The sequence below is a fragment of the Bos mutus genome, chromosome X (genome assembly GCF_027580195.1).
Source record: "Bos mutus isolate GX-2022 chromosome X, NWIPB_WYAK_1.1, whole genome shotgun sequence".
NCBI classification, from domain to species: domain Eukaryota; kingdom Metazoa; phylum Chordata; class Mammalia; order Artiodactyla; family Bovidae; genus Bos; species Bos mutus.
Genome location: NC_091646.1, coordinates 95,387,404 through 95,410,710, shown reverse-complemented (window position 1 = coordinate 95,410,710; position 23,307 = coordinate 95,387,404). Strand labels below are relative to the sequence as shown.

Here is a 23,307-nt window from a genome sequence, read left to right as displayed (position 1 = left end):
AATCATCAAAGTTGAAAAGCATAGAATGGCCATTGGCTTCTAACATTTGGCTTACAAGATATGATGAGTGCTTACTTGTGCCTCAGGGAATTGCTCTAAATGCCATTTTGTGAGAGAGTGTAGTTCTTCAACATTAACTTGGCAACTCTTGAGATTCACAGTTTTTTCAAGATCCAATCTTATAAGTAGATAGTAAACTCTGTTGCTTGAATAGGAAATAAAAATGACTTGAATTATATTGTCCTAGAAATTACTTTTTTTGTCAACAAACATTGTCTCATATATGAATTAATCTTTACTCTTTCAGCTTTTGAATTAATGTATAATGGTATCAATTTTAAAACTACTTCAAGTTAAAATGAGAGTCTTAACATGATATAATGAAATGAACATGTAAAAGGGACTGTATCCTTTTATTAATATATATGCAATAGAACTAATAGTGTTAATGACTTATCCAAAGACATTTAGTTAATTAGCAACAGAATTGGACTCAAACCTGATTTATAAACTGCTTTTTCATGTTTTATCCAGTGAACCATATGAGTTTAAACTAGTTCAAGTTGAGAGCTTGTTTTACTTTTTCTAGTTAATTAGCAGAATAATCATTCTAATTAAAATACTAGGGAAATAGGATTCACATTTGATAGCATGTCTTATTTGCTATACAAACCTGCATATATAATAAAGCAAAGTAATACAGTGAAATATTTATTGACAGCTAAAAGTTATCAAGTATGAATTAAAATTAGAAGTGAATAATAGGGCTTCCCTGGTGGTCCAGTGGTTAAGAATTCGCCTTGCAATATACAGATGGTGATTGTAGCCATGAAATTAAAAGACGGTTACTCCTTGGAAGGAAAGTTATAACCAGCCTAGACAGCATATTAAAAAGCATACATTACTTTGTCAACAAAGGTCCGTCTAGTCAAGGCTATGGTTTTTCCAGTGGTCATGTATGGATGTGAGAGTTGGACTATAAAGAAAGCTGAGCACCGAAGAATTGATGCTTTTGAACTGTGGTGTTGGAGAAGACTCTTGCAAGTCCCTTGGACTGCAAGGAGATCCAACCAGTCCATCCTAAAGGATATCAGCACTGGGTGTTCATTGGAACAACTGATGTTGAAGCTGAAACTCCATTAGGCCACCTGATATGAAGAGCTGACTCATTTGAAAAGACCCTGATGCTGGGAAAGATTGAGGGCAGGAGGAGAAGAGGAGACAAAGGATGAGATGGTTGTATGGCATCACCAACTCGATGGACATGGGTTTGGGTGAACTCTGGGAGTTGGTGATGGACAGGAGGCCTGGCGTGCTGCAGTTCATGGGGTCGCAAAGAGTTGGACATGACTGAGCAACTGAACTGAACTGAATAGGGCTTCCCTGGCGGTCCAGTGGTAAAGAATTCACCTTGTAATATACAGGATGCTGGTTTGATCCCTGGTGCTGGAAGATCCCACATGCCGCAGAGCAGTTAAGCCCATGTGCCACAAACTACTGAGCCAGTGCACTAGAACCCACGGGCTGCAGTTGTTGAAGCCTGTGCACCCAGAGCACATGCTCTGCAACAAGAGAAACCACCACAATGAGAAGCCCACACACCTCAACTAGAGAGTGGCTCCCACTCCTCACACCTAGAGAAAGCCCACACAGCAACCAAGACCAAACATAGCTATAAATAAATAAATAAATAAACCTTAAAAAAAGAAGTGGGTACTATATACTATTCTATTAAAAATCACAAACACTTTTAAACTGGCTGAATTATAGTAAATAATGAAATATAGTGTATAGTATACTATATAGTATACTAGTATATATAGTATAGTACATATTAGTATAGTATAATTGGGATTAGTATATAGTCTTAGGATAGTATATAGTACATATAGTATATAATGAAATGTATAGTATATAGTATATAATGAAGTATGTGAACATCAAGTATTAATAGAATATTTTAATAGTAATGATTGAAAAATATTCATGTCATATGTACAGTGCTTAACTGTATGCAGATTAAAAATAGGTATGTGTATATGTATTTGTTAGTAATACTTAGTCTACATACAATAAAGCTTTAGCTTTTAAAGGGATGATTTTTAGTAAATTTTTGTTAGGACATATTTAAGACAATACTGTTTTTATCATGGCTGTGACTAAAAACACATTGTACTTGATCAGGTATTTAAACCCTGTTTTTTAATCCTGAGAGGACAAAATGGGTTTTTCATCATCTCATGCAGATTACCATATTATCAATTTTACTTATATTGTGATCAGAAAATGAGAGATGATATAAAAACATATTTAGGAGTTGGGCATGTTATTGTAAATATTTGTTTTAATTTTTCTAATGATTCAAAAAACAGAAGAAAGCACATTTAAACCCAATTACTTGCACATACTTTCAGCTAATTTTTTTTTTAAATTTTAAACAGGGATTCAACTTTAAGTGTCCACTTATCCCCAGCAAAGCTTCTTGATGGTAATGAGATTCAACTTCTTTCTGTGAATTTTCCAAAAGACAGAGTCATTGTGGGCTCTTCCATTGGAATTAATGCTGCTCTCACCTGCCGTCTCAGCTTCAAGTCATCTAAACCTGTGTCATTTTTCACCAAGGTTCTTTTCTGCGATAGCAAAAATAACTGGTAAGATATTTAAATGTAGATTCCTTTGTATCTGACAGTGAAGAATAATAGGTTTATATTCTATGCTATTATAAAATGTTAAAAAAGACATCTAAAATAATGACTTTGGACATAACCTTTTTTTTTTAAGTTCCAAATGCAATGTTGCTTTCATGAGAAACAGCATGATAGTGGCTTCCAGCATATACTCTGGGGCTCGGCTGCCTGCATTTGAGTCCTGGCTCTGTTAACTTTGGTGAAGTTAGGTAATCTTCCTAGCCTCTTGGTTCTCTCATCTGTAAAATGGGGATCATAGCAGAACCTGTCTGTTCTCTAATAATGAGAAACTCATTGAGTTAATTATTATTGTGTTATTGTACAGGAATTGGCACAAAGGAAATGCTAGGTTAGTATTTAATGAAAATGAGAAACATCAGCGTAACAAGTTTCCAGACAATATGATTTTGTTACATGTTTCTTTGACAGGTTCAGGAAATTAAAATACACCTGGTTAAGCCATGTTTCTAGATTTCTTAAGATGTAGGACCAGAAATTTCACTTTTACATTATACCTTGAGATGATTTGACTTGCCAGATAGCAAGTGGTGAATGTATAGAGCAATGACGTGTGTTAAAAAAAAAAAAAAAAAAGTTCATGGTGTAGAGTGAATTGTATACTAAAAATGAGTATGTACTCCATGTGATAATTTATTAACTTTTAGTGACGTCATTATATAGTATATTCATAGTCAAAGGATTGATTCCTGCATTAAGAATTAGAAGGGTGAGATACAGATGTACTGAAATGTTACATCCAAGGAAAAGCGTGGCCGGATCCAGGACCTGGCTCATGGAGTTCTGAGCTCCAGCTTCTACGTCCCTTTCTCACATATGTTGATGGATAAAATTACCTAAATTATACCTCTCAGACTATTTTTCTCTTTTAATGCTAGCAATCCATATTTTCTTGACATTTAAAAAACAACAACAACAACAGCTTCTTTTAATGGCATTGCTTTAGACTTCTATCAAGAACTGAACTCTATGCCTCCATCCTGGGATACTTCTGTCTTTTTGTATGTTGCTGACCTTGTTCATAGAAGTTTAACTTTACTTTGCTCTAGTCCACAAATTTGCACTTTGCCAAAAGCATTAAGTAATGTGTACCTTTGAACTCACTAATAAAAATCATGAATAACTTCTCCATGAATGCCTTAAAGGTAATGAAGGCTCAGACCACATTCACAGGGTGAGGAAGGAAAGAGTTTCAATAAATGCTGTGTGAACTAGATGGCGTCTTGGACAGTGGTACAACTGCCTCTAAGAGAGGTATGCATAGGTTTCGCTGTTACACTGTGTTGATGTCTAGTCAGCAAACAAGATGTTAGGAGACCTGAAAACAGCCACTAGAAAGAGGAGAGTCATATATTTGAAGATGATGATTTTCTTGTCTTTTTGTGTTGTATGTTTCCTTTTAGCCTTGAGACTCATTTACTCTCCACTAGATTTCCCCACCCTTCTTCCCTTACCTTAAACTCCATTTCAACCTTCAGCGGGTTTGAGATAAGGTAGAGCTTTTAAAACTAATTTAGAAATTTTGAAAATCATACATGGGCTATAAAAGCATTTTCCATATACAAAGAAACATTCCCTGGAACCTTAATACTGGCAAATCCTTTTATTAATGCCCTGTTAACTTCTTATCTGGTTTCCCATAGTGCATATGATCAGCTCTTCATTCTCTTCTTAACTCTCTAAAGCTGTCTTTGCCTTTCTCTCACTATGTATTTTTTATTCTATTCAGATAAATTATGTCTTCCAGTAAGAACTTCCTCAAGAGCCTCCCTTTCACTTCTGACTGTTTGAAATAGATTTGATTCTTTTGGTTCTTTTATTGCTTTTCATCATTCAGTTCAGTTCAGTTGCTCAGTTGTGTCCGACTCTTTGCGATCCCATGGACTGCAGCCTGCCAGGCCTCCCTGTCCATCACCAACTCTTGGAGTTTACCCAAACTCATGTCCATTGAGTCAGTGATGCCATCCAACCATCTTATCCTCTGTTGAACCCTTCTCCTGCCTTCAATCTTTCCCAGCATCATGGTCTTTTCAAATGAGTCAGCTCTTCACATCAGGGGCCAAAGTATTGGAGTTTCAGCTTCAATATCAGTCCTACCAATGAACATTCAGGACTGATTTCCTTTAGGATTGACTGGTTTGGTATCATTGGTGTCCAATGATGGACTGCTTGGATCTCCTTGCAGTCCAAGGGACTGTCAAAAGTCTTCTCCAACACCACAGTTCAAAAGCATCAATTCTTCGGTGCTCAGCTTTCTTTATAGTCCAACTCTCATATCCATACATGACCACTGGAAAACCCATAGCTTTGACTAGATGGACCTTTGTTGACAAAGTAATGTCTCTGCTTTTTAATATGCTGTCTAGGTTGGTCATAACTTTCCTTCCAAGGAGTAAGCATCTTTTAATTTCATAGCTGTAGTCACCATCTGTAGTGATTTTGCAGCCTCCCAAAATACTCAGCTACTGTTTCCCCCTCGATTTGCCATGAAGTGATGGGACTGGATGGCCATGATCTTAGTTTTCTGAATGTTGAGCTTTAAACCAACTTTTTCACTCTCCTCTTTCACTTTCATCAAGAGGCTTTTTAGTTCCTCTTCACTTTCTGCCATAAGGGTGGTGTCATCTGCATATCTGAGGTTATTGATATTTCTCCTGGCAATCTTGATTCCAGCTTGTGCTTCTTCCAGTCCAGCGTTTCTCATGATGTACTCCACATATAAGTTAAATAAACAGGGTGACAATATACAGCCTTGACGTACTCCTTTTCCTATTTGGAACCAGTCTGTTGTTCCATGTCCAGTTCTAACTGTTGCTTCCTGACCTACATACAGATTTCTCAAGAGACAGGTCAGATGGTCTGGTATTCCCATCTCTTGAAGAATTTTCCACAGTTTATTGTGATCCACACAGTCAAAGGCTTTGGCATAGTCATTAAAGTAGAAATAGATGTTTTTCTGGAACTCTCTTGCTTTTTTCATGATCCAGCTGATGTTGGCAATTTGATCTCTGGTTCCTCTGCCTTTTCTAAAACCAGCTTGAACATCAGGAAGTTCACAGTTCACGTATTGCTGAAGCCTGGCTTGGAGAATTTTGAGCATTACTTTACTAGCGTGTGAGATGAGTGCAATTGTGTGGTAGTTTGAGCATTCTTTGGTATTGCCTTTCTTTGGGATTGGAATGAAAACTGACCTTTTTCAGTCCTGTGGCCACTGCTGAGTTTTCCCAATTTGCTGATATATTGAGTGCAACACTTTCACAGTATCATCTTTCAGGATTTGAAATAGCTCAACTGGAATTCCATCACCTCCACTAGCTTTGTTCGTAGTGATGCTTCCTAAGGCCCACTTGACTTCACATTCCAAGATGTCTGGCTCTAGGTGAGTGATCACACCATCGTGATTATCTGTGTAGGGAAGATCTTTTTTGTACAGTTCTTCTGTGTATTCTTGCCATCTCTTCTTAATATCTTTTGCCTCTGTTAGGTCCCTTCCATTTCTGTCCTTTATTTAATCCATCTTTCAGCAGCCATCAATTAATGCAGGTCATATCCCAGGTCATAGGCTAGATGTCATGGAATCCACACAACAGCCCTGAGATGTGGATGTTTTTAGATCTGCATCTCTTTTTTACAAAAGAGATATAAGGCCTATAGTGTGATATAACTTGCTAAAGCTCACTCATATGTGAGGCGGAAGAGCCAGGAATTTGAAGCAGATTTCTGTTACCAATGATCATGTACTCAGTCACCTTGTTTTAATACCACTTTGACTGTATAGAATTGTATAGAAGTTTTTATGGTAGGTATTCTTTTTTGAGAGTAGCACTGTTGTATGTCATATATAAACTTTACAAAGAATAAGAAATTGAAACTTTGCATTTTCCTCTTATTCTATTCCTTTGCATCATTCTCTCGCTCTCTCATAAGCACACACACACACACACACACAAACACAGGCACATGCACACACCTGTCTTATAAGTACCTATATATAATTATGTTGTTTTTAAGTAAATCGCATTTTAGTTTCTATTTTGCCCTTAAGTACCAAGAAATTTAGTTAATAATTAAAAGTGCATTTTGAGTTACAGGTCTTAAAAAGTCTATATGCTCCTGAATTAGGGAATTGATAAAGAAATATCCATTGAATAGAATATGTTAATGAATATTCCATGTTTGATGATTAGTAATGATAGTAATTCAAGTTTGCTCAATGAAATTTATGATATCATTCATTTATTTCTATTGATGTGTTAATTTATTGATGAGGCAAAAGTCCATAAATTGTCTCCATAGTTATAGCATGAATAAAGTGAAAGTTTATAGTTTCACTGAAGAGGCCTGTTTTATAACTACCATCAGTAAACAACCCTACAGAAGATATTTACATAAAAATAAATTTATTATATATGGGTACTGACAAGATTTCATGTAACTATTTTAGATATTTTAAATTAATAGTGTTTGCAAAAGACTTCAAATCAGTATGTGAAATTGAAACCCAGTATCAAAACAATAGCTAAAGTATGTTCTTTTGAAACTGTACATTTCACAAAAATAAAATTTCAAAATGAAAAACACATTCCTTATAAAAATTGAAATATTTTCTTTTCCTACAAAAAAAGCATGTGCTTATTATTGAACAAATATGTGTTATTTAGAAGTTTATAGTTTTATGTTGGATTTTTGTGTCCATGTTTAGTTACTTTAGTTACTTATATGTTATAAAGAGTGGTTTTTGAGGGAGTCAAGGAACCCACTAGTAAAATACAGTTCCTTTCCTTGTCGCTATTTGAATTAATGTCTATTTTAGGTTAATATCTTTATCATGTGCTCATAAATGTTTTTTACTTTCTGACTTTCCTTATTTTTACTTTTGACATATGAAGTAGCAATGTAGGGCTGTGTGTGTATATGTTTGTGAGAGAGAATGAAGAAATATATATAATTCTATTAATTATGTAAGTAAAATGGCTTATTGAGTATTTAGATTATGTTTTCTGTTTTTCTTCCTGAACTTAACAATTTAGTTTCTGTATTGCCTTTAGGTACTGAGGAGTTTAGTTTATAATTATATTAAGTACATTTTGAGCTAAAAGTCTTAAATAAGCTATACTCTCTAGAATTAGGAGATTAATCAGCACATATCCCCTGAATTGAAAAACAGAAATTTCCTTACGTAGATAAGAGTTGTGGAAAGCATTCTGAGAAATAATCCTCCTTGAATGGGGGGTGTTTGTTGTATTGTAAGGTTAGTGAACTTCTAAAATGTCTGCAGGTGGCCTCTAAATCTCTTTAAAATGAATTCATCAATATAAAATAACTAAGGGGAAGATACACTTTTAGAAATCATAATAAGTGTATAATAACACCTACTTTGGATAAGTTATAAACATTTAATTTGGAACTGGAAAATAAAAAAGTCCAGGTGTTCAGTTTGCACAACCCAATGTCAAGGGTGGTCTTGAACAATCATTGTGAAATTCAGTCACCCAGATATCTTTAACAGTATTAGCAATTAGCAGTCTGACATTGTGAGTAAAGATTTAGTCATTCACTCCTTAATTTAAATATTTATTGAATGTGTACCATGTACCAGATACCTACCAGGCACCATTTAAGCAATAGGGGTTATGTCAGAAATCACAGCATGATCCCTGTCTTGTGGAGCTTAGAGTTTGGCAGGGGGAAAAGAGACAGTAAACAGTAATCCTGCTAAAGAGTAAGTCTGTGATAAAGGGTAAGTGTGTGATAATTGATGGAGGGCATAGGAAAAAGAATAAGTGCAGGGTAAGTTCACAGGGAAGGCCAGAGAGGGAATGAGTAAGTCTCAGTGTGATAAATAAGATGATAAGGAGAGCTTCCCCTAAGAGGATAGGATCTAAGGAGAGATTAGAAGGACTGAGTGGGGTTAGAAAGATACCTGGGAATATCCTTTCAGATCAAGGGAATGGCTGGTGCAAGAACTTTGAGGTGGGTGCTTACAAGGAGGCAACCTGAGTAGAATGAGCAAGGGGTGAGGAGTTTAGGAGAAAGGACTGGAGAAGTAACACAGCAGTACTGGATCCTGTAGGGCCTTTGAGGTGAATGGTAAGGATTTGGACCTTTACCCTGAATGAAATGAGGAGCCATTGCACAGTAACCAGTGAAAGAATGCAGTAGCCATACTTTTGAACAGTGACGAGGTCAGTCAGTCATTCTGTACCACCGAAAACTTGAGCTTCCTATATATTTATTTTATTCCCTTTGTTCATGAAAAGGCTTCTTGTTTCTCAAGTAGGTTTTTTTTCCATTCATTCATTCAGTATTTACAAAGTGACAAAAGTACACCTGTCTTTCTTCTGGTGGTGGGGTCAGAACAATGCTCCAGAATTCATGGAGCTTCTATTGTAATGGAGAAGACAAAAATTGATAAATAGTATCACAGTTTAATAAGGAAATCATATGAGTTTAATGAGATAGAAAGTAAAGGATACCTTCATGTATTAGACAGATAAGGCATCTCTGAGGATATGATATTTGACCAGATGGTGATATGAAAATTTAATGAAAAAATACTTATAAGGCACTCAGAACAGTCCCTGTTGGTAGTGTGTAACTAAGTAAAGACTTGGCATTTCATTTAAAATCAGTAGTTTACATTTACAGAATGATCTCAGTGCCTGCTTCAGAGATAAGAGGGTGATTGTGTGAGTGAGTGAAAGTTGCTCAGTTGTGTCTGACTCTTTACAACCCCATGGACTATACAATCCATGGAATTTTCCAGGCCAGAATACTGGAGTGGGTAGCCATTCCCTTCTCCAGGGTATCTTCCCAACCCAGGGATCGAACCCAGCTCTCTTGAATTGTGGGCAGACTCTTTACCGTCTAAGTCACCAGGGAAGCCCAATTATACTGGAGTGGGTAACCTGTACCTTCTCCAACAGATCTTCTGGACCCAGGAATTGAACTGGGGTCTCCTGCATTGCAGGTGTATTCTTTACCAGCTGAGCTATCAGGGAAGCCCGTTGAGAGTGATTGCATTTCTTCTATTAAGACAGTAATTGGATTTACCCTATTTATAAAAAATATCTATTTCTGCTTTATTGACAATGCCAAAGCCTTTGACTGTGTGGATCACAATAAACTGTGGAAAATTCTTCAAGAGATGGGAATACCAGACCACCTGACCTGCCTCTTGAGAAATCTGTATGTAGGTCAGGAAGCAACAGTTAGAACTGGACATGGAACAACAGACTGGTTCCAAATAGGAAAAGGAGTACGTCAAGGCTGTATATTGTCACCCTGTTTATTTAACTTATATGTGGAGTACATCATGAGAAACGCTGGACTGGAAGAAACACAAGCTGGAATCAAGATCGCCAGGGGAAATATCAATAACCTCAGATATGCAGATGACACCACCCTTATGGCAGAAAGTGAAGAGGAACTAAAAAGCCTCTTGATGAAGGTGAAAGTGGAGAGTGAAAAAGTTGGCTGGAAGCTGAACATTCAGAAAACGAAGATCAACATTCAGAAAATGAAGATCATGGCATCCGGTCCCATCACTTTATGGGAAATAGACGGGAAACAGTGGAAACAGTGTCAGACTTTATTTTTCTGGGCTCCAAAATCACTACAGATGGTGACTGCAGCCATGAAATTAAAAGACGCTTACTCCTTGGAAGGAAAGTTATGACGAACCTAGATAGCATATTCAAAAGCAGAGACATTACTTTGCCAACAAAGGTCCATCTAGTCAAGGCTATGGTTTTTCCAGTGGTCATGTATGGATGTGAGAGTTGGACTGTGAAGAAGGCTGAGCACTGAAGAATTGATGCTTTTGAACTGTGGTGTTGGAGAAGACTCTTGAGAGTCCCTTGGACTGCAAGGAGATCCAACTAGTCCATTCTGAAGGAGATCAGCCCTGGGGTTTCTTTGGAAGGAATGATGCTAAAGCTGAAACTCCAGTACTTTGGCCACCTCATGTGAAGAGTTGACTCATTGGAAAAGACTCTGATGCTGGGAGGGATTGGGGGCAAGAGGAGAAGGGGACGACAGAGGATGAGATGGCTGAATGGCATCACTGACTTGATGGACATGAGTCTGAGTGAACTCTGGGAGTTGGTGATGGACAGGGAGGCCTGGCATGCTGCGATTCATGGGGTCACAAAGAGTCGGACACGACTGAGCGACTGATCTGATCTGATCTGGATTCACCCTTGGGTAAAAGATAAATCCTCAGCAGACATACAGCAAGAGGGGAAGAAGGGTGTCTGTGTGGGAGGAGGGGGTGGGTAGTAGAGAGACAGGAGTTCAGCTCTCATGAGGGTGAGGGAGTCTTTGGATAATATACAAATGATTTATATTGTATTTCAGAATTATTTCTTCCAATGTTTAAAAATGTATCTTATCTGGGAATTCACACAGAGATAGAATGGATTAAGGAATGCCAGAATGGTGTAATCCCCTATTTTGCACTGTGCTTTCCACTCCAGATTGAGAAGAAAACATTATACACTGAAGGAATTTGTAATTATGAGGATGAAGTGTAACCACTTGCTCTTGCTTTATAAGTCCACTAAATGATACTTCATACTAAGCATAGAATGAAAGGTATGGCTTTGGGTGATTAATTTTATAGAAATACTAAGAATTCCAAAGTGAATAAAGTGAAGTTGCTCAGTCATGTCCGACTCTTTGCGACCCCATGGACTGTAGCCTACCAGGCTCCTCCCTTCATGGGATTCTCCAGGCAAAAGTATTGGAGTAGGTTGCCATTTCCTTCTCCAGGGGATCTTCCCAACCCAGGGATTGAACCCAGGTCTCCAACTTTCCAGGCAAACGCTTTAACCTCTGAGCTACCAGGGAAGCCCACACCAAGGTAAGAGAAACCCAAGTAAGATGGTAGGTGTTGCAAGAGGGCATCAGAGGGCAGACACACTGAAACCATAATCACAGAAAACTAGTCAATCTAATCACACAGACCACAGCCTTGTCTAACTCAATGAAACTAAGCCATGCTGTGTGGGACCACCCAAGACAGGCAGGTCATGGTGGAGAGGTCTGACAGAATGTGGTCTACTGGAGAAGGAAATGGCAAACCACTTGAGTATTCTTGCCTTGAGAACCCCATGAACAGTATGAAAAGGCAAAATGATAGGATACTGAAAGAGGAACTCCCCAGGTTGGTAAGTGCCCAATATGCTACTGGAGGTCAGTGGAGAAATAACTCCAGAAAGAATGAAGGGATGTAGCCAAAGCAAAAACAATACCCGGTTGTGGATGTGACTGGTGATAGAAGCAAGGTCCGATGTTGTAAGGAGCAATATTGCATAGGAACCTGGAATGTCAGGTCCATGAATCAAGGCAAATTCGAAGTGGTCAAACAAGAGATGGCAAGAGTAAACATTGACATTCTAGGAATCAGGGAACTAAAATGGACTGGAATGGGTGAATTTAACTCAGATGACCATTATATCTAATACTGTGGGCAGGAATCCCTTAGAATAAAAGGAGTAGCCATCATGGTCAACAAAAGAGTCCAAAATGCAGTACTTGGATGCAGTCTCAAAAACAACAGAATGATCTCTGTTCGTTTCCAAGGCAAACCATTCAATATCACAGGAATCCAAGTCTATGGCCCAACCAGTAACGCTGAAGAAACTGAAGTTGAACAGTTCTATGAAGACCTACAAGACCTTTTAGAACTAACACCCAAAAAAGATGTCCTTTTCATTATAGGGGACTGGAATGCAAAAGTAGGAAGTTAAGAAACACCTGGAGTAACAGGCAAATTTGGCCTTGGAATACAGAATGAAGCAGGGCAAAGGCTAATAGAGGTTTGCCAAGAGAACGCACTGGTCATAGCAAACACCCTCTTCCAACAACACAAGAGAAGACTCTACACATGGACATAACCAGATGGTCAACACCAAAATCAGATTGATTATATTCTTCACAGCCAGAGATGGAGAAGCTCTATACAGTCAGCAAAAACAAGACCAGGAGCTGACTGTGGCTCAGATCATGAAATCCTTATTGCCAAATTCAGACTTAAATTGAAGAAGTAGGGAAAACCACTAGACCATTCAGGTATGACCTGAATCAAATCCCTTATGATTATACAGTGGAAGTGAGAAGTAGATTTAAGGGCCTAGATCTGATAGATAGAGTGCCTGATGAACTATGGAATGAGGTTCGTGACATTGTACAGGAGACAGGGATCAAGACCATCCCCATGGAAATGAAATGCAGAAAAGCAAAATGGCTGTCTGAGGAGGCCTTACAAATAGCTGTGAAAAGAAGAGAAGCGAAAAGCAAAGGAGAAAAGGAAAGATATAAGCATCTGAATGCAGAGTTCCAAAGAATAGCAAGAAGAGATAAGAAAGCCTTCCTCAGTGATCAATGCAAAGAAATAGAGGAAAACAACAGAATGGGAAAGACTAAGGATCTCTTCAAGAAAATTAGAGACACCAAGGGAATATTTCATGCAAAGATGGGCTCGATAAAGGACAGAAACGGTATGGACCCAACAGAAGCAGAAGATATTAAGAAGAGGTGGCAAGAATACACAGAAGATCTGTACAAAAAAGATCTTCATGACCCAGATAATCATGATGGTGTGATCACTGACCTAGAGCCAGACATCCTGGAATGTGAAGTCAAGTGGGCCTTAGAAAGTATCACTATGAACAAAGCTAGTGGAGGTGATGGAATTCCAGTTGAACTATTTCAAATCCTAAAAGATGATGCTGTGAAAGTGCTGCATTCAATATGCCAGCAAATTTGGAAAACTCAGCAGTGGCCACAGGACTGGAAAAGGTCAGTTTTCATTCCAATCCCAAAGAAAGGCAATGCCAAAGAATGTTCAAACTACCACACAATTGCACTCATCTCACACGCTAGTAATGTAATGCTCAAAATTCTCCAAGCCAGGCTTCAGCAATACATGAATTGTGAACTTCCAGATGTTCAAGCTGGTTTTAGAAAAGGCAGAGGAACCAGAGATCAAATTGCCAACATCCGCTGGATCATGGAAAAACCAAGAGAGTTCCAGAAAAACATCTATTTCTGCTTTATTGACTATGCCAAAGCCTTTGACTGTGTGTATCAAAATAAGCTGTGGAAAATTCTTCAAGAGATGGGAATACCAGACCACCTGACCTGCCTCTTGAGAAATCTGTATGCAGGTCAGGAAGTAACAGCTAGAACTGGACATGGAACAACAGACTGGTTCCAAACAGGGAAAGGAGTACATCAAGGCTGTATATTGTCACCTTGCTTATTTAACTTCTATGCAGAGTACATCATGAGAAGCACTGGTCTGGAAGAAGCACAAGCTGGAATCAAGATTGCCGGAAGAAATATCAATAACTTCAAATGTGCAGATGACACCACCCTTATGGCAGAAAGTGAAGAGGAACTAAGAAGCCTCTTGATGAAAGTGAAAGAGGAGAGTGAGAAAGTTGGCTTAAAGCTCAACATTCAGAAAACGAAGATTATGGCATCTGGTCCCATCACTTCATGGGAAATAGATGGGGAAACAGTGGAAACAGTGTCAGACTTTATTTTTTTGGGCTCCAAAATCACTGCAGATGGTGACTGTAGCCATGCAATTGAAAGACGCTTACTCCTTGGAAGGAAAGTTATGACCAACCTAGATAGCACATTTAAAAGCAGAGACATTACTTTGTCAACAAAGGTACATCTTGTCAAGGCTATGGTTTTTCCAGTGGTCATGTATGGATGTGAGAGTTGGACTGTGAAGAAAGCTGAGCACCAAAGAATTGATGCCATTGAACTGTGGTGTTGGAGAAGACTCTTGAGAGTTCCTTGGACTGCAAGGAGATGCATTCTAAAGGAGATCAGCCCTGGGTGCTCTTTGGAAGAAATTATACTAAAGCTGAAACTCCAGTACTTTGGCCACCTTATGTGAAGAGTTGACTCATTGGAAAAGACTCTGGTGCTGGGAGGGATTGGGGGCAGGAGGAGAAGGGGACGACAGAGAATGAGATGGTTGGATGACATCACCAACTGAATGGACATGTGTTTGGGTGGACTCTGGTAGTTGGTGATGGACAGGGAGGCATGGCGTGCTGCGACTCATGGGGTCTCACTGAACTGAAGAATTCCGAAAACAATTTGATATTTTCTTACGATTAACCCCAAATATAGGATGTTTACTTTTGTAAAATCAATAATTAATTTCAACTGCATGTTTCCAATAACCAGGAAGTTAACCTGAGTTAGCAGTGCCTCATTACTAAAATGGCAAACATTAGTTGTTGTTATTGTTTTGTTGCTCAGTCGTGTCCAATTGCGACCCCATGGACTGCAGCACACCAGGCTTCCCTGTCCTTCACTATCTCCTGGAGTTTGCTCAGACTTATGTCCATTGAGTCAATGCTGCCTTCCAACCATCTCATCCTCTGTCGCCCCCTTCTCCCCCTGTCCTCAATCTTTCCCAGGACCTGGGTCTTTCCCAGTGAGTCTGCTCTTTGCATCAGGTGGCCAAAGGTTCTCCATACATTTTTTAATCTCCTAAATATTTAACATATTCATCATGCTCAAAACTGAGTATATCTTCCATCAGTTTTTAGTACCCAAATTTAAGTTGAATAACTTTAGAGCAAAGGAACGGAGAAGGCAATGGCACCCCACTCCAGTACTCTTGCCTGGAAAATCCCATGGATAGAGAAGCCTGGTAGGCTGCAGTCCATAAGAGTCAGACACGACAGAATGACTTCACTTTCTCTTTTCACCTTCATGCATTGGAGAAGGTAATGGCAACCCACTCCAGTGTTCTTGCCTGGAGAATCCCAGGGATGGGGGCGCCTGGTGGGCTGCCGTCTATGGGGTCCCACAAAGTCAGACACGACTGAAGCGACTTAGCAGCAGCAGAGCAAAGGAAAACATTTCAGCTCTTCTGTAAGAGAGCTAACATGAGTCACTGAAAATGAATAAAAGAAATCTAAATGGTTATTTATCAAAAAGATATGTGAATGTGCTATTCAGATATCAGCTGTTTTCTTCTAGAAAGTGGTCCTTTTGTCTGAACACCAGAATCACCTTAGGAGTTTTAAAAACTGCCTATGTGTGGATTCTCAGTTGTGTCCAACTTTTCATGACCCCATGGACTGTAGCCTGCCCGGCTCTTCTGTCCATGGGATTCTCCAGGCAGGAATACTGAAGTGGATTGCCATTTCCTTCTCCAAGGGATCTTCACTACCCAGGGATGGAACCTGTGTCTTCTGCATTGCAGGCAGATTCTTTGCTGCTGGGCCTTTAGCCTCCTTCTAATTCAGAGATTATAATATAATTTTTCTGGAAGGTGGCCTAAGCATTGTAAGTTTAAAAGCTTCCTGATAGCTTATGGTTAACCGTGTTGGATTTGTGATCTCCGAAGAATAAGACTTAGCTTTGTGACAAGGGACCAGGCTTGATTATTCAGAGCTTTCATGTGGCGGAAGTTTTATTATAGTGAAAAAGGGCAGAGAAAGCTTCTGAGGAACAAGAGTGTCCCCCTTGCTAGTCTAATCAAGGCATTATATACTTTTACCAGACCCACTCCCACAACATACATCTTAGATTAACAAGATTAGAACTAACAATAGAAAGCTCTTACCAGACCCACTCCTACAACATAAGATAATAAGATTAGTCAGAAGGTTCTTGTTAATAAGGAGAAATGTGTCCTTTAGCAAGGTAGGTTATTGTTATATAATCAGTACAGAGCTTAAGGAAAAGCATACCCTTGAGCAAGATGAGTTTTGTTGTGTAATCATTAGCTCTGAGCTTAAAGAAAATAATGTCTTATGTGACTAGGACAAAGAAATGTAGGAAAAAAAGTTTGTCCTTTTCTCCTCCTTGAGAGCCCCAGACCCCTTTCTCCTCCTCAGGGACCCTGACTTCTTATCAGCCTTACCTAAGAATTAACTCTCTCACCCCCATGTGGTTCTATTTGGAAGCCACAATTGAGAACCCTTGCTCTAGGTTGTCAAACATTACCCTGCATTTGCCTCACTTGCAGGATTTGTTAAAACAGTTTCTGAACCTCCTCCCCAGAGTTACTGATTTATTTCAGTCTTGAATGGGGCTTGCAAGTGGCATGTTTACCAGTTTCCCATTTGATGCTGAGGAGAAACTGAGGTTGTTTGTGAGCCAGAATGTCAGGTCCACTCCAGATCTAAGAAATCGGGAGTGGATGGGGGTGTGTGTGTGTGTGTGTGTGTGTGTGTGTGTGTCCAGGTCATTCATGTGCACAGTAAAGCTTGTGAACTACTGGATCTAAAAAGAATGAATAAAGGAAAATCCTATTTAGAAAGATTAAACAGTGGAACACTTCAACATTTATCAGGAAATAAAATTACCACTAGAAAATGGTAATGTTGTGAGATCTTTAGAAAAATACCCATCTTTCTTTTAGAGTAAGTCTGGTTTAGTTTACTAATACATTATTTAACTTAACCTACTTAAGATACCTATATAGTAAAGTATAATGCCAAATTCATAGTGGAGGAAATCGAAGTACTACTATGTTTATCTTTTAGACCTTCACCCATTTGTAGAGTGAGAGAACCAACATTTTGAGATCAAGTCTTGTTATCGCTATCACACAACTTTGTTTCCCTTTAACTTTTCAAGTTCTAGGACTTTATTGCTGTAACATGGTCTTAGTAAGTAAGTTTACTGAATAGTTTAGTAAGAATACTGAATAAAATTGAGTTACGATACATCATATAGTGATGTATAATTGATTACATGAATAGGAAGATTTTGATGTTTTAATATAAGTTAAACCACAGGTTTTGTTTTAAATGAGAGGCCATTTAGGAATATACATTAGGAATGACACAGGGATATTTGGTAAATGAGGTTGAACTGAAATTAAGACTACTAGTCAGCTTGTATATCCTCACCAGTGTATAAAATGTTGAAACAATTTTTGGCTGGTTGGTAACCAGGCACTGTCCTGAGTACTCATGCCCTATACCTGGCCTGCCCTGATAACTCCTACTGGACCTTGGAGCCAGTCAGGACCTAATAACTAAAGAACTAAATGCTGTCATAGTCAGAGTTCTAAGCATCTGGTAGTATTTTGTTTTGGGTCCGTCTCAGTGTGTCAATAATGATACTATTGGCTAGGAATGCTGGAGGCACTCACCTGGTCCCTTAGTACTTATGGAAGCCCCCACAGACATTTCCTCTTTCAGAACCAATATTGTGCCTGGACATGCCTTTTTGGTTCTTCTTGTGGTCCTAAGATATACCTCAGCAACAGCCATCAGGGAACTTTGAAAAAACAAGGTCTTTTACTCATAGAGTATACCTGGCTTGCCTAGGGCCATGCATTGAGGTGGGGGGTAGGTGGAGATGGGAAACAATTGAGCAAAGGCCTGAGTTCTGCCTTTATTAGGATCTCGGGTGGGACACCTAGGGTTTTGCACATTCACTCTTCATTGATGAATTTAAACATAAGTGCGGAAACTAAAGCTCAGGAGAGGAAAAACTAGTGGTCTGTCTGGTCGGTTATCTAGGTCAACCAGAACTTTCTAAGAAGGAGAATTTCATGGTTGCAGCAGCCTGGCTCTGCATCTCTTGGGAGGATGGCAGTTTATTTATTCCAAATGGATGTCTTCAAAGGGAGTGCCTCAACAGTCAACAATTTAATGTGAGGCATTTACATTACAATCAAGCAAGCTCATTGTCAGTCCCTTAAACAACATATTAACATACACCTCCCTTTTAGATTGTATGGTTCATTGATATTAAAAAATGAACATTTTGAAGATCATCCCTATTTTCATATGAAACGTGATTGTCTTTCCAAAGAACATAATTAATGTGGTTTTAACGACAGCAGGAGCCGGGTTCCAGCACATTCCCTGTTGGCTGGTGTTCAGAAGGTTCAGTGGTCCTAGCTCTAAAGCTGCCACAGAAGTGTCTGCTCTATGTATTTCTTGGCAGACAAACTTCTGAGTAATGCCTGATTTAGTTGTTCACTTGAAACCAACACAAATTTGTTGTTTTCTTAATCATGAACAAGATATGATTTAGCAAAATTCTTGGCTTTTTCTTAAAAAAAATTAGTCACAATCATTTGTTTCATGATACAGATTTAAAGGTACTGGGTTATATGTATCTTTGACATTAAAACAAGTGTAATAAGGATTTGCATATATAGATAAATTAATGCATTAATAAGAGTTTAAATGCTAAACTGTAATTTCTCCCTTATTCATTGATATATGTTAGTTATTTCAGTCTAACTTTAGAGATGAACCACGTAGTGTTAATTCCAAATGTATTTAACATTTTGCTGGTGAAGAAATATATTTTAAAATGTGCAGACCTGTTGTTTAAAACTGAGAACATACAGCTCTTAATTATATCAACTCTCTCTATGTACAGTAGAATTTCATCAGTCTTATTATGGGTTAAAAAATATTTTTGATGCGTAATAAAACTAGTTATGCTTACCTCATTAAAGTAATAGAGCATTGACAGTAACTTATATTGAAATTATGTATTTTTGAAAGCATTCAGTATAATAAACAGGAAATGAGGAATAATGAGATCTGATTCTAATTATTGTTTACTCAGTGAATAATTTGGTATTTGTGTAAGATGTATTTGGCAACTTTGGGTTGGTTGCTAGTATTTTAAGAAGTATTATTATCATACCTTTTCCAGACACATTACTCTTTTCAAAAGAGTAGGAATCTGCATTACATAGAGGAGACCAGCAGAGAATGAGTCAGACCTAGAGGCTTGTGAAGCATTAATGCATTCAGTTTGGCAAGGCCACCTTAGTAACCATAGTGTGAATTCATATCTACTCTTTCTGTGCTTTTCTGGGATATTTGGATATTTAAAATAAGGCTGTAGATGCATATTTAAAATACATATAGAAAGTGATTCACAAACCTTTAAGAGACACTATCAGTTAAGTAGAAGCAGCTTTTGAGGTATTCAGAGCTCCCCTTATGGATTAACAAGAGCAGTATTTAGAATGTGTGTGTTCACCTTTTGGAGACTCCATTCTTAGCATAAACCTGCTGCCCATGGTCAGGTGCCGGGGTCCAGCCCCAGCAGGATCCAGGGATACCCTCAGGATGAATGGCATCGGCGAGAGAGTAAAGGAGAGAGAAAGAGGCTGATATTCCTTGGTTTACACAGAAAGCCAATAAAGCCCCAGACACGGGACTTGCTCTGTTCACGGAGGCCACAAGTGCCCTCTCGATGGGGTGAAAACGCAGAGTGCTTTCTTGAGAGGGTCTTAGAAGCCTGGGCAGGAAAGTGAACTCAGAGGGCCTCTGCGCTTCAGGGGATCAGCCTGAAAAGAGAGAGAGAGAGAGAAAGAAAGAATGACAAGGGGAGACTAAGCTTAGGTAGAACAGGGTCTGCAGCTTTATTTTCAAAAGGAGCTTTTATACCCTGAGTTACACATTTCCAGAAATGAAATATGCAGGGTCATGCAGAGTCAGCTCAACATTCCATCAGTTTTACCTTTATCGAAACCAAGACATTTTCTGCATACCTTTTCATAAACAAGGGTCTTAAGTTATGTACATTATCTTCTGGCCCGGAGGCCTGTTGACATTTTATGACCCTTTTCTGATAAAGGTTGGTAAACCAGAAGACTTGTTATTTCCCTTAAAGTGTTTTTTCTTTATTTTTCCAATCTGCATCACCCTCAGAAAATACTAAATAAAGTTACATTTCATGGAGCAAAGGTATAGTGGGTTACAACAAAGAAAGAACTTATTAATTCAAGGTCTTATGTTGCTAATGTCAAGGCTATTACTTATTTTTCCTACATTCCAACTATATTATGTAATACACTCCCAGGCACACCATGGGTAAGGGATGTGGAGACTTGGCGGCAAGCGTTGGCTCAACAATGAAATCCTTCATTAGTACTATCTAATAATTTTTCACCCCTCAAAGGGGTCTATGCTCATTAGGACTTTTAGAATGCTTTGGCTTCCAGCACCTTTCATGGTTGGGAAGTTGTGAGCAATCGTGTGCATTAGTTGTAAGAGTATGGATAAACTTGCCAAGCAAGTTAGAATGCCAACAGAAGTGTTTGAATTGAAATACTCCTTTCATGCCTGGTAGCCTTACAGGAATAATTAGAGCCCTAAATTGATTTTCTTCAGGGAAAGGTGATCGGGGATAGCCCCCGGTTAATGTCAGAAGAGTTGATGAAAGGCATAATATAGTAAACAGTAGACAGACAGACTTTGGTTTCGGGGTAGATGCTGGAGCAGGTCCAGGGAGTCCGTTGAGTCCTGATCCACCTTGCCCGTCAGGTCTCCTCCGCATGACCTTGTCATGGGTGGGATCTCCTGTGCTGGCTCCCGGCAGCCAGGGAACCACCTAGAGTTTTAGCGTTGTGGTGGCTGAAGGCAAGTAGTTGGAAATTTCAAGAGGATTTCAGTAATCATCTAACAGATGAAGATGAAAGCAGTGTTGAAATATTGCCCTAAACTTTATTTGTTGTGTTTTGGGGGCTAGGTTATGCATGACACCATGTATTTGTCCACCTTTCTTCATGATGTGTGTGTAAATAGAATAGACAGGAAACAGGGTTGGGGGAGTAAAAATTTATAAGGAGCCATGCTTTGTCCTGAGATAATCATTTGTTCCTTATTGCTTGACCTAATCTTAAAGAAGGCTGTTTGTAATGACACCTAAATTCTATGAAGAATGTTATTTTCATGATAGATCTATTAAATCAAATCATGGGATTATAACAGAGTCTCATTGGTAAAGTAGAATGTTTGCTTATATTTAGCCAAAACATAGGTATTAATAGATGGGGAAACAGTGGCTGACGTTATTTTTCTGGGCTCCAAAATCACTGCAGATGGTGATTGCAGCCATGAAATTAAAAGATGCTTACTCCTTGGAAGGAAAGCTATGACCAACCTAGACAGCATATTAAAAAGCAGAGATATTACTTTGTCAACAAAGGTCCGTCTAGTCAAGGCTATGGTTTTTCCAGTGGTCATGTATGGATGTGAGAGTTGGACTATAAAGAAAGCTGACACCTAAGAATTGATGATTTTGAACTGTGGTGTTGGAGAAGACTCTTGAGAGTCCCTTGGACTGCAAGGAGGTCCAGCCAGTCCATCCTAAAGGAGGTCAGTCCTGGGTGTTCATTCGAAGGACTGATGTTGAAGCTGAAACTCCAATACTTTGGCCGCCTGATGTGAAGAGCTGACTCATTGGAAAAGACCCTGATGCTGGGAAAGATTGAGAGCAGGAGGAGAAGGGGACGACAAAGGATGAGATGGTTGGATGGCATCACCGACTCAATGGACATGGGTTTGGGTGGACTCCGGGAGTTGGTGATGGACAGGGAGGCATGGCGTGCCACGGTGCATGGGGTCACAAAGGGTCGGACTCGAATGGGCGACTGAATTGATTGATTGATAAATAGCCAGGGTATTATTTATTTTAAAATAAACCAGGGTATTATAATAAACCATAAACAGGCTGGGAAAGATTGAAGGCAGGAGGAGAAGGGGATGACAGAGGATGAGATGTTTGGATGGCATTACCAACTTGATGGACATGAGTTTGGGTAATCTCTGGGAGTTGGTGATGGACAGAGAGGCCTGGCGTTCTGTGGTCCATGGGGTTGCAAAGAGTCGGACATGACTGACTGACTGAACTGAACTGATAAACAGGAAAATATTCTTAATTATGATTTGTTTGTTATCCACTTGTGGCAAATGGTGATATTTAAAATTTGTATAGAAATTGCAAAAACCCCAAACTTCCAAGGTAATACTTACCATGTCATCTCAGATTATTAAAATTATACTGCTTTTAACACTGGGTTGCAGAATAAAAGTTAACCATAGATGATGTGATTTTTGCTCTTTTTTTCCTTTTTCTTCTCCACCTCCCCTCTCCCTTCACTTTGGAGTCAGTGACGGTTGGAGAGCCTCTGCCCTGCTTAGAGATTTTTAATTTTGGAAGAAGCTCCAGTGTTTGCCCTTTGTCTCTCCCTTAGTGACTGTGAGCACTTGCCCAGTTGCTGATCTTTTCAGGACTTCTGGAAGTTGGATGCAGTTGACAGAGTCCTCTCCATCTTTTCTTCCTCATACCCTGTCTGACTACTCAGTTCGTCAACTATTTGTAAATATGAATTGATTTATCATGGAACTACCTTAACAGGAATATAATGTTTGATTGCAACATTTACTTTATTCATAGAATATCAGGCATTTAAATAACAAAATGGAATTCCTGCTCATTATAACAATTCACAATAAAAAAGTTAAAAATACCATTAATAGCTTAACTTCTCCACCTTTCAATTTTACACAGTGACATCATGTGTTAAAATTTTGATATCTTCTCATGTATTACCTTTGGCTATACAAATATATGTAATTCTTATCTATGTATGTATATGTGTATGCACGAATATACATATGTAGATATATTAGTTTTAAGATAACATAATATTATACATATTAATTGTGGGGTTTTCCCCTGTATATGTCACACAATAGAATGGAGTCAGAAGGCAATCTGGGGCTTATGGGCCAACTCTATCATTTTTGACTCCTGGTTTCTGAGGTGGCTTCCTGCTGTAGTCATT

General features: G+C 38.8%; 1 protein-coding gene across 3 annotated transcripts in view; it reads left to right on the top strand.

Moving 5' to 3' along the window:
* The window catches only part of CFAP47 (cilia and flagella associated protein 47), a 502,187-nt gene that overhangs the window by 133,294 nt on the left and 345,586 nt on the right, over positions 1-23,307 (top strand). For all 3 annotated transcript variants that reach the window (XM_070365964.1, XM_070365963.1, XM_070365962.1), the window contains exon 26: positions 2,442-2,651. In XM_070365964.1, coding sequence (XP_070222065.1) covers positions 2,442-2,651 — 210 coding nt within the window. The remainder of the gene's footprint in view (positions 1-2,441; positions 2,652-23,307) is intronic.